General features: G+C 44.3%; 2 protein-coding genes across 3 annotated transcripts; one reads left to right on the plus strand and one right to left on the minus strand.

Annotated features, from left to right (window-relative positions):
- Positions 1-1,846: 1,846 nt before the first annotated feature.
- LOC117386125 (C-type lectin domain family 10 member A-like) lies at positions 1,847-7,208 on the plus strand. Its single transcript, XM_033983434.2, has 8 exons — positions 1,847-1,938; positions 2,175-2,282; positions 2,625-2,714; positions 2,890-2,955; positions 3,720-3,812; positions 5,225-5,379; positions 5,772-5,878; positions 6,369-7,208. The coding sequence occupies exons 1-8, from the start codon at positions 1,878-1,880 to the stop codon at positions 6,514-6,516; spliced, it is 828 nt and encodes a 275-aa protein (XP_033839325.1). The 5' UTR covers positions 1,847-1,877; the 3' UTR covers positions 6,517-7,208.
- Positions 7,041-16,418, minus strand: si:ch73-71d17.2 (RPA-related protein RADX). Of its 2 annotated transcripts, none has more exons than XM_055229090.1 (18): positions 16,297-16,418; positions 14,928-15,027; positions 14,192-14,414; positions 13,703-13,800; positions 13,267-13,410; positions 12,693-12,847; positions 12,241-12,400; positions 11,880-11,988; positions 11,587-11,678; positions 11,341-11,469; positions 10,841-10,939; positions 10,082-10,255; positions 9,874-9,998; positions 9,581-9,762; positions 9,425-9,472; positions 8,891-8,934; positions 8,240-8,488; positions 7,041-7,955 (listed from the first exon to the last, which is right to left on the minus strand). In XM_055229090.1, exons 1-18 carry the CDS (start codon positions 16,390-16,392, stop codon positions 7,702-7,704), a joined length of 2,481 nt encoding a protein of 826 aa, XP_055085065.1. In that variant the 5' UTR covers positions 16,393-16,418; the 3' UTR covers positions 7,041-7,701. The 2 variants fall into 2 exon arrangements, with proteins under 2 accessions (XP_055085065.1, XP_055085066.1); XM_055229091.1 differs by having other exon boundaries at positions 7,443-7,955; positions 13,712-13,800; positions 16,297-16,410.
- Positions 16,419-16,973: the final 555 nt, after the last annotated feature.

Consider the following 16,973-nt stretch of genomic DNA (forward strand, 5'->3'; position numbering starts at 1 on the left):
AGGTACATTTCACATTAGACCAAACAAACAAAGATCAGATCAGATCTGCCTTTATTTGTCCCACAGGGGGGAAATTCCAGTGTTGCACCGCACAGTTAAAGAACAGAAGGAAAATGGAACAGGCAATAAAACAAGATAAAAGAGAAACAGCTTAAAATAATTTAAAAATAGACTTTAAAAAAATAAACTAAAAATAGACTCTAATAAAAAAAGACAATTAATAATTGTCTATTTTTTATTACAATAAGAGCAACAGTGCAGCACATGAACAGAATAAATGTAAAGTGACTCTTGTATTGCACATGGGTGTGGTTCAGTGACTCTTGTATTGCACATGTGGTTGACACATGTTCATTGTTCAGTCTGAGGAAGGACAGACCTGAAACCTTCACACAGGGAGAGTGAATCAGTCACTGAAGCTGAAGAGCGTCCTGCAGGGGGCGAGACTCATGACCCATAGAAATGACCTTAGCCTGGACCCTCCTGTCCCCCACCCCCTGAGTCCAGAGGACAGCCCAGGACGGAGCTGGACTTCTTGATGACCTTGTCCATCTTCTCCCTCTCTGTGATGCTCCTCCAGACCACACTGTACAGGACGAGGCCTCCACAGAGTCATTCAGGTCTTCAGGAGTGTCCCTCTCACTCCAAAGACCTGAGTGTCCTCAGGAGACAGATCCTGCTCTGGTCCTTCCTGTACATGTGTGAGTCCAGTCCAGTTTGTTCAGATGAACATTCAGGTGTGTTAGCTTCAGTGTCGTTAGCGCCCCCTTCAGACAGATATGAGGCAGTGTCCAGAGGAATCTGACCAGAACTGAAGAAGAGACTCGTCTACAACTTTTTGTCCAGTGACAGATTTGAATTTTTCTTTTTCTAATTCAGTCCTTGTTTGGTCTTGACCTGCTTCATTATCTAGTCCTGTTTTATTCCATGTCCATGGTTTAGACCTGGTTTAGTCCTTGTTTAGTCCTGGTTCAGTCCTGGTCTAGTCCTTGTTTAGTCCTGGCTTAGTCCTGGTTTAGTCCTGGTTTAGTCCTGGTTCAGTCCTGGTTTAGTCCTGGTTTAGTCCTGGTTTAGTCCTGGTTTAGTCCTGGTTCAGTCCTGGTTTAGTCCTTGTTTGCTCCTGGTTCAGTCCTTGTTTAGTCCTGGTTTAGTCCTGGTTTAGTCCTGGTTTAGTCCTGGTTCAGTCCTGGTCTAGTCCTTGTTTAGTCCTGGCTTAGTCCTGGTTTAGTCCTGGTTTAGTCCTGGTTCAGTCCTGGTTTAGTCCTTGTTTGCTCCTGGTTCAGTCCTTGTTTAGTCCTGGTTTAGTCCTGGTTTAGTCCTGGTTTAGTCCTGGTTCAGTCCTGGTCTAGTCCTTGTTTAGTCCTGGCTTAGTCCTGGTTTAGTCCTGGTTTAGTCCTGGTTCAGTCCTGGTTTAGTCCTGGTTCAGTCCTTGTTTGCTCTTGTCCTGGTTCAGTCCTGGTTCAGTCCTGGTTTAGTCCTGGTCTAGTCCTGTTTTAGCCCTGGTTTAGTCCTGGTTTAGTCCTTGTTTGCTCTTGTCCTGGTTTAGTCCTGGTTTAGTCCTGGTTTAGTCCTGGTTTAATCCTGGTTTAGTCCTGGTTTAGTCCTGGTTTAGTCCTGGTTTAGTCCTGGTTTAGTCCTGGTTTAGCCCTGGTTTAGTCCTGGTTTAGTCCTGGTTTAGTCCTGGTTCAGTCCTGGTTTAGTCCTGGTTTAGTCCTGGTTTAGTCCTGGTTCAGTCCTTGTTTGCTCCTGGTTCAGTCCGTGGTGAGACTCATTAAACAAACAGACTCAGACTTTGGACCAAAAAAACCCTGAAAACCCCCGAGGTCTTTGGATCTAGACCAGGGCCCAGACTCGGACTAGAATTTGAACTTGGAAAAATGTCGACTCAATTTCACGACGAGCCCGACGAAGACGACAACAGCTCCTTCTGGAACAAAGGTATTTGGAAAGAACCACGTCTGAGAGTTTGAGTCTTTGGTTTGTGAAGTAGCTCCGTGTTCAAAAAGTACTACTACTACTACTACTACTACTACTACTACTACTACTACTACTACTACTACTACTACTACTACTACTACTACTACTACTACTACTACTACTACTACTACTACTACTACTACTACACACTGTGGTTCTGCTTCTGTCTGAACTCAAGTCCTGGTTGTGATCCTCAGACCCAGGTCCAGTCCAGTACTCGGTCTGGTCCAGGTATCGACGATGGCTGATCCCAGGATTAATCACAACCTTCATCCTCATCCTCATCCTCGCCTTTGGAGTCAGCAGTGAGTAGAACTAGACCAGGACTAGACCAGGACTAGACCAGGACTAGACCAGGACTAAACCAGGACTAAACCAGGACTAAACCAGGACTAAACCAGGACTAAACCAGGACTAAACCAGGACTAAACCCTGTCTAAACCAGGTCTAAACCCGGTCTAATCCCGGTCTAAACCCGGTCTAAACCCGGTCTAAACCCGGTCTAAACCAGGTCTAAACCCGGTCTAAACCCGGTCTAAACCCGGTTTAAACCAGGTCTAAACCAGGTCTAAACCCGGTCTAAACCCGGTCTAAACCCGGTCTAAACCCGGTCTAATCCCGGTCTAAACCCGGTCTCTCGTGTCCAGACTCGGGGCTGGCGTCTCGTTTGGGTTTTGTGGAGGAATCTGCTCTGAACCTGAGTTTGTCTTTGATCAACGCTCAGAAAGAAACTAAAGGTATTTTCACATTTTACAAACATCAGATTTATAAAACATGATTCAGAGGCAAAGACTCAGACTTTAAATCTGACGTCATGTTTATTTAATAATGTTTGAATATATTTGGACACAAACACTTCAAAATAAAAGCCTTATGTGCACTTTTATTCTGAAAGTCCTGTGTATGTGGCAGATGCAGCTAAAGGCGTCCAGAGGCTCAGCTTTTCTGTGGAGAGCAACAAGGACCAGCTCAACTCAGGTCAGACTTTAAATCCGCCCGGAATGTCCCGCAGTGTGGCATTAACTCATCTATCTGGCATCGCTTGAGTTACAGATGTCGATACAGCATTTATTTTAACTATGAGCTTTAAACGTGACTTTGTTTTTTGTAACGTCGGAATAACATCTCCATGGAGACAAGCGGGTGGCAGAAAAGTTCCACAGTGCATCTTTAAACAAAAAGCACAATTTGTTTTATATTTTAGCTGTTTTCTTAGTGTCACATCGAACATTTTTTAAGATCTGCACATGTACAAACTCCACAGTGACATTATGAGGCTGGAAACTGTCCCAAAACGAAATATTTAACATGAATATTTATAAAAATCTGCAGATTAAAGTCGCTGTACCTGATTTTCTCCCTGTATTTGACTAAAAATGGGTCTTTCCTCAGTTTAAATATGTTGTAGAAGCAGAACTTGAGGTTGAGCTAATCAGGAAGTGCACGTTAGTATGCTTGTTGTTGCGGTTGTTAGCATCACCGTGACAAAAACCTGCTCTGGCCTCTGAAATCTGAAGTTAAAGAGCTTGTAAACTCATCATGGTGAGTCATTAGGACGCTCTGAATGCTTAAGGTCAGCGAGGAGCAACTTTGGACCAAACGGTTTAAAATTAACCAGTTGTTTTTCCACGTTTTAAGACGCTAAAATACAACAGGAGCAGTTTGGGAGGGCATCTGACACACGAGCAGGACGTGTTGAGTCTGGCGTGAATCTCAGCTGAACCTGGTGTGTTTTTTTTCAGTGGCAGAGTCGTTAAAGCAGCTCTCACAGTTGGAGGTTCTGTCCAAAACCGTGGCGGCTCTGAAATGTGCCGTGGACCAGTTAATCCACAACAGTGAGTTTGTTTACATCCTTTTTATTTTATTATTTAGCGTAAAATAATGAAGACAACGAGCTAAGATAAGATTTTTCTTGTAATTAGCTCAGTTATGACGCTCTTTTTAGGTTTAATCTGAACAAATAGGTTGAGACACTTAATAACACTGGTCTCCTTATGGCTGTTGTTCTGATGTTGTTTCTACCATTATGATGATTTTATTTTTAAGCATATCTTTTTTAACTTTATTACAAATACAAATAAGGGCATGCATAGCTATTTTTCTAAGTTTTTATATTATTATTCAGTGTTTTATGTTGCACTTTATCACCGAAGAAGGTTCCTAGTTTGTGACGTTGTGTCACTGACGATGGAAATAAAAGTCGTCTGATTCTGACGACATCATGTAAGGCTCCAAATGAAGCTCGTCGAGGCTAACAGTTATAGCGGCTAATTTGTCTCTTATTAATGTTCATATCTGGATTTACAGACACAAAAGTGAAATAAAAACCCCAGGATCATGTAGAGGGTTAATACGAACATTTAAGACCAAAATGATGAGAGGGGACACAGATTTACAAAAGAAACAAAAACAACAAAAACAACTCAAAATAACTAAAAAAAACAACAACCTCAAAATAACAAAAAATAAAGAAAATAAACAAAAAAACACATCAAAATAACAAAAAGATTATAATAAAAAAAAACTAAAAAAAATTCAAAATAAAAAAAAACTTAAAAAAAACAACCCTCAAAATAACAAAAAATAAACAAAATAAACAAAAAAAAAACCTCAAAATAACTACAAAAAATTAAGAAAAAAAACACATCAAAATGAAAAAAAAAAAAAATAATAATAAAAAATAACTTAAAAAAAAAACAAAAAAAAAACAAACTTCAAAATAACTAAAAATAAAACAAAACAAAAAAAAACTTAAGAAATAAAAATGAAACCCAGGATCATGTAGAGGGTTAATACGAACATTTAAGATCAAAATGACACTCACTTCCTGTTTGAAAGGTGGGGCTAGCAGTTTAGCTACGTCCATTTCTATAAACAGTCTGTGTGTGACTGTCAGATACAGATGTGTGGACCTGGTTTATGGTTAAATCTGTGGAATCTCTGGGTCTATCCACATGAAACTAAAACTGGCACAAACTTGAGCCTCTTCTGTCAGTTTAAATTAGCAAAAGACACAAGATTTTCACACTACAGCTTCAGAAAACGGAGACATTGTCCAACCTTCCAACCTCAAAGACATGATTGTCGTCGGGTGAAACGACTTTAAACCATAAGATTAAAATAACACGTTTGTGGAGCCGATCCCAGACTAAAAATGAGCCGGTAGCATCATGACCGTGTTGTAGTAAAAGTGTTAAACGGTTGAAACCTAAAACAGAAAACGTTTATTGTATCATCTGTGTTGTAGAGACGGCCGCCTCCGGCTGCTGTCCGCTGGAGTGGGACACGTTTGAGACGTCGTGTTTCTTATTCAGCAAAGTCTCCATGTCGTGGCACGAAGCCCGAGACTGGTGCCACGCCCACCAGAGCCAGCTCCTCATCCTCAACGCCGACAAGGACTGGGTAAGACCTGAACCTTTACCCGCTCATGTACTTATTTAAACATGTGACGTGGAATAACCAAGACGACTGTCCCTCTGTTCAAACACTGTACATTTGACACACAGAGTTCATTTTATTCATGTCCTCGTGGTTATATGTTTCATTTGAGTTTAAAAACATCTACGTCTTAAGCCCTGGCCCAGGACGGAGCCGGTCTCACTGCTCCTGTCTAACTGCTCCTGTCTAACTGCTCCTGTCTATCTGCTCCGGTCTATCTGCTCCGGTCTAACTGCTCCGGTCTCACTGCTCCGGTCTCTCTGCTCCGGTCTCTCTGCTCCTGTCTCACTGCTCCTGTCTCTCTGCTCCTGTCTCACTGCTCCTGTCTCACTGCTCCTGTCTCTGCTCTGGTCCAGGACTATGTGGCCAGTCGGACTTCGGGCGTCCATTACTGGATCGGACTCACAGACGAGGGCGGCAAATGGGAGTGGGTCAACGGAACTCCCTACACCATCGACCGCAGGTAACACCTCTGCTCCTGTCTCCTCCTGCCTGCTCCTCCTACCTGCTCCTTCTCTGTCTGCTCTGCTTGCTTCCGTCTGCTCTGCTTCTATCTGCTCCTCCGTCTGCTCTCCTCCTGTCTGCTCCTCTGTTTGCACGTGTCTCCTCCTGTCTGCTCCTCTGTCTGCTCTGCTCCTGTCTCCTCCTGTCTGCTCCTCTGTCTGCTCCCGTCTCCTCCTGTCTGCTCCCGTCTCCTCTGTCTGCTCCTCTGTCTGCTCCTGTCTCCTCCTGTCTGCTCCCGTCTCCTCTGTCTGCTCCTCTGTCTGCTCCTGTCTCCTCCTGTCTCCTCCTGTCTGTCTGCTCCTCTCTGCTCCCGTCTCCTCCTGTCTGTCTGCTCCTCTGTCTGCTCCCGTCTCCTCCTGTCTGTCTGCTCCTCTGTCTGCTCCCGTCTCCTCCTGTCTGCTCCTCTGTCTTCTCCCGTCTCCTCCTGTCTGTCTGCTCCTCTTTTGTAGGCGGTGGCGTCCCGGGCAGCCTGATAACTGGGAAGGTCACGGTATGGGGGCGGGGACGGAGGACTGCGCCCACCTCCACTCGGAGGGACGCCTCAACGACATGCACTGCCTCGTACGATTACGATTCATCTGCCACAAACGCAGCTAATGCTAAACGCAGCTAATGCTAAACGCTAACTTAAATGTACCGCCTCGTATTGTAATAGTAATAAAATTCACTCATGGCTTCGTCCTGGTAAGGTTTTCATGTTATTTCTTGATGAGTCTGACGGCAGCAGATACAGTCGATGGAGCAGGAAGTGCGCCCATGATCACTTCCTGTTTGGAACGCGGCGGCTAGCAGGTTAGCTATGTCCATTTACATAAACAGTCTATGCTATACCAGGAAGTAAAATTATAAACCTCGACAAAATGCTCAAACTGGAGAAAACAAGGTATTAATGAAAGATTAAATATAAAGATGTTACGTTTGTGTGAACTTTGACCCCGTCAGGAGCCGTGTGGGGGGCTGTACGCTTTAGTCTGAGGGAGAAAACCAACTCAAAGTCTCCCAGACACAGGTAGAACATGCAAACCCAACGTGGTGCAGGACTTGAACCCGAAACCCTCTTGTTGTGAGGTTGAAGTGCTAACCGCCTCATTCACCCTATAGAGTCAGTGATTCATTGCAAAAATTGTTAAAATAAAACTGTATTATTATTATTATTTAAGTCAAACTCTCCAAACGTGCAAAAAGTGAACATTTCCAAACATTTAAAATAAGAAAAAGTTGGAAATATGTCAAACAAAAGTGCAAAAACACACAAAAATATACAAAACACAACTTCACAGTGTTAATACAAAACAATAAAATTGGAATAAAACATAAATATATAAAAACAAAGGTGCATCAATATTTAAAATAAAATAAATATTTTTAAATAAAGAAAAATCTGCATCACGATTTGAACTGGATTTTTTGTCGAAACCAAATATTTCTTCATAAAAAATCAAAAACTGGACGATTTGTTCATATGAAATAAAATAAAAAAACTTCATCAGATTGATTTTTAATTGTTTTTTTTAAAGGTGCACTATGTAGCTTTTCTGGTTTGCTGCCTGCTCGTCTCCATGGAGATGTTATTGTTTTAGAACGTTCCCCAGATTATAATGATTATAATGATTTTGTTTTTTTTTGTAATTTAACATTTGTAATTGAACAAATACTGTATCTACCAGTCTAATGCCACACTGAGGAACATTCCAGGTAAAGCAGTTTAAAGAAAATCACAACTTTAGAATCTGAAGTGGCTGCAGTACCAACTCTGTCCATCTGAGGAAACAGGGGGCGCTCTCAGCTCAAGACAAACGCTCGGATCAGGACCAGCTCCGTCGCGTCTCCGCCCAGATGACACGCCTCCAGCACGCACAGCAGCCTCTGATTGGACAGCTGCGTCGCCGTGGCGATGAGGTCAGCCGGGGAGGGGGGCGGGCCGTGCGGCGAGAAGGCGCCGTGAGACAAAATGTCCGCCCAGGAGTTCGAGTGACGCAGAGGAGCCGGCGCGGAGTCGGGGAGGAAGAGGACGTCCAGAGACAGGCCGGAGAGGACTGAGGAGGAAGAGCAGAGGACAGTGAGGGACGCTGTACCTGATTTTGACTGGTCAGATCTGCGGAGAGGCGGGCCCGCTCACAGTAAGAACAGATGCCATTTTTTAGCCACATAAACGCCTATAATGAACTGAATATAAATATGTTTAATGCCATACTGTGGAAGATTCCAGACAAAGGAACAACATCTCCATGGAGACAAGCAGGTGGCGCAAACCCCATCAGAAATGTTCCGCAGTGCACCTTGGTAGTAGTACAGTATTTGTAGTAGACAGTAGTAGTACCTTGCAGCCTGACAGAGTAGTAATCCTCAAAGGCAAACTGGAAATCGCGCGCGGCGGCGTCCACGTTGGCGCCCATCGTCACGGCAACGGCCATTTCCTCCTTGCGGGCGGGGTCGAAGCGCACGGGCAGCGTCTCCACGGCGATGGGCGAGAGGGAGGGACACGTGGTGATGTAAGAGGAAGAGGCGGAGTCGTCCTCGGGGTCGTCGGACTCCTGCAGGAACTCGAGAGACGCCTCGAACAAGGCCACTGCAAAACACACACGTGCGGAAGGGCATCAGGGCTAATCACAACCAACATGTCCACTGCAAACACACACGTACGGAAGGGCATCAGGGCTAATCACAGTCAAATCTGGTTTATGGTTAATATCTCTGTAATCAAGCGCTTTGAGGGGAAAAGAGCTGTATAAAAATGTGATCGTTTACCGTCACAGTGAAGTAAATGGTAACGTTAGCACCAATTAGCATGCTAACAGCGGACTTACTGATTATAGCACAATGAAACGCTTTATAATTAGATGCAAACAGAACATAGCAGTCTGTTTTTTACCTGAAGAGCTGCTTAAACATAAAAGTACTGGGGTAAAACACTCAAATACACCGAGGCCCTTTAAAGTTGATCGGATTGAAGTGTAAAAAGACGTCGTACCTGAGTTATGGCTGGGCTCGGGTCGGAGCGCCGCAAACGGAGATCTGCAGGAGGAGCAGCAGACACGTTCAGACGGTTAAACAAAAGCAGATTTACCTGTTGGTCACACTGGACTTTACCACGAAATGTTCAAAAGGTAAATTCACAAATGTTAAACCTGATCATTTCCATCAGTGACTGGACCCAAGAACTGAGTTAAATATGATTGGTCTATGGATGTGATGTCATCAGCGATAGAGCGAAAGAAAAACTAGCCCCTTCTGCTTTCTGATCGACTTTGGAACATAGACTGTTTATATAAATGGTGTTTATATATAAATAATCTGTAAGACGAGAAGCAAATGCAGGACCCGTCTCGCTCTGGTGATTATTTTTCTCCTTTTTTACTCGTAAGAAAAGTTGCCATGTTTGTTTTGACACAAACAGATCACGCTCGTCTCTGATTGGTTAATCCACCTGTCAATCACGCCCATATGTTTCCAGACCATTTACGTTTTTGTAGCTGATTTTAAAAGTGTGATTTTTGGCGCTGACCGTTTGTTTGGAGACTGGGCCTGGAACAACTTTCTCTTCACCGAACGGCTGCAAAATAAAAAAACAACAACATTTGAATAAGTTTGTTAAATGTCCTTAAAAAATAAACACGCAAAGTGAAGTTTCTCCAGTGGGGGGCGCTGTGGAGGCTCTGACCTGGGGGTGTGGTCCAGGGGGCGGGGTCTGAGTTGATTGACAGGCGACGACAAGCAAGAGGAGGGGCTTCTGACGGAGTGAGGCGATTGGTTAGGGCGAGGAGAGGAGCCAGTGAGAGGGGAGGATAGGGGCGTGGCATAGGGAGTGGGCGGGGTTAGCGACCACGACAAGCACTGATCCTCCTGGGAAAAAAAAAAAAAAAAAAAAAGTTTAAACATGTTCTAGGCCGGATGACGTCTTTTTCTTATACAAAAATAACACGTCTGTAAGTGAAACATAAATAGTATCATTACCTGCCCCCGGCGACAGTGTGTCACCGTGGAGACCGTCGCCTGGAAACAGAAGCTGCGTCGCTCACGGTAACAGAGTTGGTCCAGCTCCCTGCGCAGCTCTGCCCCCTGGAGGACTGAGGGTGCAACTGGACACACACACACACAAAGAATTACAGGACTAAACCAGGACTAAACCAGGACTAAACCAGGTCCTGATTTGGATTCTGACCTCTGCGTGACTTCATGAAGGTTTCCATGGTGACAGGAGGAGACGGGAACACGAAGAATCCTCCAATCAGAGCGCGGCTGAGGACCTGTCCGTCGTCCTGTGTCCGGAGCCACTTCAGGAAACACTTCACCGGGTTCAGTTTGCGATAAGACATCCGAGAGTGGTGACCAGAACCTAAAGAGAACCAGGAGTGAACCAGGAGTGAACCGGGACTGGACCGGGACTGGACCGGGACTGGACCGGGACTGGACCGGGACTGGACCGGGACTGAACCAGGACTGAACCAAGACTAAAATAGGACTAAAACAGGACTAAAACAGGACTGAACCAGGACTGGACCAGGAGTGAACCTAAAGAGAACCAGGACTGAACCGGGACTGGACTGGGACTGGACCGGGACTGGACCGGGACTGGACCAGGACTGGACCAGGACTGAACCAAGACTAAAATAGGACTAAAACAGGACTAAAACAGGACTGAACCAGGACTGAACCAGTACTGGACCAGTACTGGACCAGGACTGGACCAGGACTGGACCAGGACTAATGTTTATATGTTGATTTACAGACACAATAGTGAAATAAAAACCCCAGGATCATGTAGAGGGTTAATACAAACATTTAAGACCAGAATGACAAGAGAAAGTGAATTGGAGCCAGAGTCGATGGAGCAGGAAGTGCGTCCATGATCACTTCCTGTTTGTAACGCGGCGCTAGCAGGTTAGCTCTGTCCGGTCAAATACACAGTCTATGGCCTCACCTGTGCAGTAGACCTGGGTGTAGCTGGTGTTGGTCAGATAGAACTGGGTCTGATCCAAAGTCCGGACCAGTTTGAGCTGAGTGCAGACGACCACGGACACTGAGGACAGAGAGGGGACGAAATCAGCAAACGCAACAGGGTTTAGGATCATCACACACTGACGACGGCTGAGGAGATGTGTGATTTATGTTCATGTAGGATTCTGTTCAGAGTTCACATTTTAAGAGGCAGCGTGTCTGTGCGTGTTCACGTGGAAATAAACCTACGTAAATGCAACTCTGGACCTAGACGTTGATTTTGTTGTTCCCCTGCTTATGTTTAGTCCTAAATTTGCTTTTGTTTGTTAGTTTTCACTGACAAATCGTCACTACACGTGCACCAATATTTTATACAGGTGGGAGCAGCTAAAATGAGTCATATTAAAGCCACAGTATGCAACTTTTTAGTCTAAAATCGACCAGCGGAGAAGTACGGGCTTTAACTTTAACGGTGAATCTCACTTGGAAGCAGCTGTCTGTGGACTTTGGGCTGTGACGTGGCAAAAAGCTTCACTGCGATTGGCTGACTGCAGCTGCCATCCTCCAACTGCAGCCAGCGGTACTCCAGGAACAGCTCCGCCCCCTGAGAATCTGCCCAATCACGAGAGAGGAGAGAAGAGTGGAGGAAGAGGAACAGGAAATGTCATAGCCCAGTTCGAGTCACTTCTTAAGTAACATGACTGACACGCACTGGGCGGAGACTCTCACCTTTGGAGCGGAGACGTTCACTTCTTCCTGAAAACGTCACCAAACCGATGACATCACAGACGTCCCCGTGAGGCCTGTGGCGCAGCTCCGCACTGAGGACACAACGGGGGAAAACATGTACAAGTCTGACACACAGAGCTTACACTAAACAACTCTTTCTTCTTTATAGGGCATGATAGAAAATAATAGAGAAGCACTGGTTTAAAGGAAATGACTCCCCCATGCACAGATCGGCTCTGTGGAGAGACGGTTTAAACGGCAGCATTTTAAACACAGACGTGAAAATGTCTCACCTGGAGCAGAAGGAGTAGGCGGAGTCTGGGGGCAGGTACTCTGGAGACACAGAGGATTCTGGGAGTTTTCTGATCTGAGACGTCGGGTTCCTGCTGTTCACACTGATCTCTGACGACACACAGAGAAACCCGGGTTAGTCCTGGTTTAGTCCCGGTTCAGTCCTTGTTCAGTCCTGGTTTAGCCCTGGTTTAGTCCTGGTTCAGTCCTGGTTTAGTCCCGGTTTAGTCCCGGTTTAGTCCTGGTTTAGTCCTGGTTCAGTCCTGGTTCAGTCCTGGTTCAGTCCTGGTTCAGTCCTGGTTTAGTCCTGGTTCAGTCCTGGTTTAGTCCTGGTTTAGTCCTGGTTTTGCTCTGAGCTCACACCGATGTCGTCCGGGCCCTGTCCCTGGTACAGTGGTTTGATCCTGAAGCGTCGCAGACTGATGATGTCACCGGGCGTGAGACGCAGGTACCAGTCCAGACACACACTGTTCCACAGAACCACACACACTGAGCCGGACCCGTCGCACACCTCCAGAACGGCCTGGGAACACAGAGACACATTATTTATCCTTTATTTAGGCCGGAAAGTCCCACAGATGTTTGGTCCAGGGGGGAGGAGCCTGTCGTACAGTAAAGTGTTTTTAGTAGAAACTCACACAGACACGAGGAGAACATGCAAACTCTGAACACTCAGCATTTAGAGAAAATATATTACAAGTGTGGAACATTTTACATTTTTTGTACATTTTTATTCCTGGTTTATTCCTGGTTTATTCCTGGTTCAGTTCTGGTTTAGTCCTGGTTTAGTCCTGGTTTAGTCCTGGTTTGTTTACCTTAAATGGACAGGCACAGTTCTTCTCCGGTCGGCCGTAGTACGTCAGAGTGGACTTCCGGAGGATTCTAACGATCAGCAGCTTTTGGGATGTTCCAACAGGAAAACTGGAGAATCTGAGTCTGAGCTCCGCTACAGACACAGACGGGACCAGGCCTGAGGAGGGAAAGACCCGGGTTAGTCCCAGTTTAGTCCTGGTTTATTTTTATTGTCGTTTTGTCCTTTCTTTGTTTAGTTCTGGTTAAATCCGAGCTTTGTCCTGGTCTAATCCAAGTGTAGTCCTGGTTTAGTCCTTTTTTAGTCCTGGTTTAGTCCTGGTTTAGTCCTTTTTTAGTCCTGGTTTAGTCCTGGTTTAGTCCTTTTTCAGTCCTGGGTTAGTCCTGGTTTAGTCCTTTTTTAGTCCTGGGTTAGTTCTTTTTTAGTCCTGGTTTAGTCCCAGTTTAGTCCCGGTTTAGTCCCGGTTTAGTCCCGGTTTAGTCCTGGTTTAGTCCTGGTTTAGTCCCGGTTTAGTCCCGGTTTAGTCCTGGTTTAGTCCTGGTTTAGTCCTGGGTTAGTGCTGCCTCTGGCACACTCACCTTCTTGCTCTTCCTCGTCTGACTCCTCCTCCTCCTCGTCGGTGGGTGTGGCCTGTCTCCAGCTGTTGCCGTGGGGATCAGAGTTGTTCCACAGCGACAGGAACACGCTGCGTTTGGCTCTGAGCGGCAAAACTCCGGCATTGGCTTTAAAATGGACACACGGATGTTTTTATTTAAATGTGCACCATGTAACTTTTCTGGTTTTCTTGTCTCCATGGGGATGAATTTGTTCGGGGCCTGGAATGTTCCACAGTATGTCTTTGAGTTATTAGTCAAATTTGTGTAAGTCATTCTAGTCGTTAGTTTTATTTTCATTATTATGTAAAAACACGGTCAAATCCTGTATCGCTGTAATCACTTTAATCAAACCGATCAAACCGGAGCCTTAACCAGAAAAGTTACGTAGTGCATCTTTAATCATGAGTATAGTATTTACCATGAGAACCTGGGCCAGGACCAGACCCAAACCAGGACCATGGACCAGGATCCAGGTCCCGATGAAGACCACAGAGCTCCAGAGACACCAGGCTGAAACTGTACAAACATGAGAGTGTGTGAGTGGAGATGTGCCCTTGAGCAAGACACTCACCCCCTGTGAAAAAAGACACAAACTCAGACGGACCAGACCTGAGGAGCAAAAACAGGGTTAGTCCTGGTTTAGTCCTGGTTTAGTCCTGGTTTAGTCCTGGTTTAGACCTGGTTTAGTCCTGGTTTTGTCCTGGTTTTGTCCTGGTTTTGTCCTGGTTTAGTCTTAGTTTAATCCTGGTTTAGTCCTAGTTTAGTTGTGGTTTAGTCCTGGTTTAGTCCTAGTTAAATCCTGGTTTAGTCCTAGTTTAATCCTGGTTTAGTCCCACAGTTTCCATTGCTCTGATTGGCTGCTCTACCTGTCAATCAAAAGCTCTATATAAACAGATGTCAGACTCACCTGTCTGTGTGGGGGGCGGGGTCTGTGTGGGGGGCGGGGTCTGTGTCCTGGGCCGTGGTGCATTCTGGGAGCTGTAGTGCCAGGCTGGTCTTGAAGGTGGCGCTCTTTATAACAGATCCACGACAAAGACTGTGTTTTTCTACCAAACGATTGAGCGACGGATCCAACGACACCCGTAGAACGCAGTCGCCATCGAACAGGGTCACGTCGTAAAAATCTGGACCTAAAAAAACATGGACGCTTCACCTGTACGTGTGTTTGTGAGGACGTTTCAGCTGTACGTGTGTTTATGAGGACACTTCAGCTGTACGTGTGTTTATGAGGACGCTTCAGCTGTACGTGTGTGTTTGTGAGGACGCTTCAACTGTACGTGTGTGTTTATAAGGACGCTTCACCTGTACGTGTGTGTTTGTGAGGACGCTTCAGCTGAACATGTGTGTTTATGAGGACCCTTCAGCTGTACGTGTGTGTTTGTGAGGACACTTCAGCTGTACGTGTGTGTTTGTGAGGACGCTTCAGCTGTACGCGTGTTTGTGAGGACGCTTCAGCTGTACGCGTGTGTTTGTGAGGACGCTTCACCTGTACGTGCGTGTTTGTGAGGACGCTTCAGCTGTACGTGTGTGTTTGTGAGGACGCTTCATCTGTACGTGTGCGTTTATGAGGATGCTTCACCTGTACGTGTGTGTTTATGAGGACAAAGACGCGTGTGTGTGTTTGTTTAGAAACATGAACTCACCATGAAAGACATTTTGGGGGAAGCACAGAGCTGAACTTTGATCTCTTGTGTAACGTTCCACGTCCAAAACTATGAGCTGTTCCCGACAAACGACAGGAGCCTGAACGGAGCAGGAAAAACAAACTCATGATGAAATACTGACGGAACTGTTCCAATGAAGCGACTCATTTCACTTCATGACCAGAAGGAGGCGCTGACTTAGCTGGATTGGGTATCGGTTCCATGATATCGGTTCCAAAATTCTGGTTAGGCCTTTAATTGGACATAATTAGCCGATTTTCAGGCTGATTTTGGCCCAGATCATCTCATAATGTTTGAACTTTCACACACAGATGATCAGTGGTGATTTTTGTGATATGCGTTTGATTTTTCATACAGTAAATACACATTTGATTTTCCACAGAATAAGAGCACATATGTAGATGGAGGATGCGTTTTATCACCGTTGCCCACCATCCCATCCCGCCCCAGGACCTGTACCCCCCTGACCCCCAGGTACATTAACCATCAAGAGAAAAAAAATAAATAAATACATAAATAAAATGAAATATGATACTACTAGAAACGTATTATTGGTTGTAGTTAAGACCTACAACGATGAACGACTATCTGTCTGTGTCATTTGTAACAAAGATTTATTCTTAATTACAAAAAAAAAAAAAAAAAAAAGATGACAATGCTCCATTTATTTGTGCTATAATTAGATGTTTAATTATCCAATCAGAAGCAGTTTTGTTTCCTTTAAGTGCAGGTTTTTGGAACTGGCGGCTCCTTTAGATTACTGCTTTTAACATATTTTATTATTGTTATTTATGATTAATATTAGCCCTGGGTATGATTTTACAATAACAAAAATGAAACTTTGCTTCAGATGATTAGTACTTAATTAAAACAGATAGTGCTTCTAACCAGGCTCCATTCAAACTATGATAAACATGAGTTAATCCCATTTCTCTGTTAAATCTTTACATTAAATCTCACTAAAGTGTTATTAAATTGAATAAAACAGTTGGACAGTGTATTCGGCGTTAGTTTTATTCACCTGGAGCGTGTTAATTTTAAGCAATTTACGATTTTAGAGTCAAGTTGAAGATAAAATTCTGCACAACTCGAGTCACATTTACAGGTTAAATACTGAACAAATGAAACTCACGCAAAACAAAAGCAACAATAAGCGAAAATACTGTGAAATATAACTGCAAACTGTGGTTTAATATTAAAATCATAAGAATAAAGTGTCTTGGGAGAGAAATAAAAGGAAGTCGCGTTAAAATTGTAAATAAATGTAATGAGGTTTGGCGCGCGGGGGCAAAACGTCACTACGCAGCACGTAAATGAGAAGACCCGGATGTAACGGAAAGATCCTGACCTGGTTTGGACCTGGACCGGGTCTGGACTCAGCTCTGGACTCGGGTCTGGACTGGGACCGGACCAGAGTTCTGTGGAAGACGCAGCCCGCCGCCATGACAGCTGCCTGTAAACACCGCGGTGCACTCTGGGTAAACACCGCGGTGCACTCTGGGTAAACACCGCGGTGCATCCTGGGAAGGAGTTTAAAAATTGATCCAAAAATTTGTATTACGGTAATTTATATCATGAAAAAAATGAAAGTTTATGGCCCAATATACCAGATAAAAACATAGTATGTGTCTCTGTGATAAACATGAAAACACTGTGTCAGATGCCCTCCCATTAGTACAGTATAAGCTAATTATTTACTTTTAGAATTATTTTTGCACACATTTTCATTTTGTATTTTTTGTAATCCCTAAAATAATGTGGACACAGAAATAATTAGTAGTATTTTCAATGTAATAATTGTTTAAAAAAAATAAAAAAAATTATAATAAATAAATAAAAAATGTAGTTTCAAGACGAGTTGTTCAATCCAGACAAAGAAAAACTAACAACAACACACCAGAGTGAAAACTGATTATTATTATTAGTAGTAGTATTGGTATTATTAGTTATTATGATTATTGTTATTATCATTATTATTGTGATTATTATTATTATTGTGACTAAATAGTTAAAATATTTCCACTT

This window comes from Periophthalmus magnuspinnatus, chromosome 18, assembly GCF_009829125.3.
Source record: "Periophthalmus magnuspinnatus isolate fPerMag1 chromosome 18, fPerMag1.2.pri, whole genome shotgun sequence".
Lineage (NCBI taxonomy): Eukaryota > Metazoa > Chordata > Actinopteri > Gobiiformes > Gobiidae > Periophthalmus > Periophthalmus magnuspinnatus.

Excerpts from the sequence above, each read along its gene's own strand:
- LOC117386125 (XM_033983434.2), top strand. The coding sequence starts at position 1,878 with ATGTCGACTCAATTTCACGACGAGCCCGACGAAGACGACAACAGCTCC. Across the intron at positions 1,939-2,174 it reads CAGCTCCTTCTGGAACAAAG|ACCCAGGTCCAGTCCAGTAC; the intron begins GTATTTGGAAAG and ends TGTGATCCTCAG. Across the intron at positions 5,380-5,771 it reads TCAACGCCGACAAGGACTGG|GACTATGTGGCCAGTCGGAC; the intron begins GTAAGACCTGAA and ends GCTCTGGTCCAG.
- si:ch73-71d17.2 (XM_055229090.1), bottom strand. The coding sequence starts at position 16,392 with ATGGCGGCGGGCTGCGTCTTCCACAGAACTCTGGTCCGGTCCCAGTCC. Across the intron at positions 11,989-12,240 it reads ACAGGGCCCGGACGACATCG|AGATCAGTGTGAACAGCAGG; the intron begins GTGTGAGCTCAG and ends GTGTGTCGTCAG. Across the intron at positions 11,470-11,586 it reads TGAACGTCTCCGCTCCAAAG|ATTCTCAGGGGGCGGAGCTG; the intron begins GTGAGAGTCTCC and ends GTGATTGGGCAG.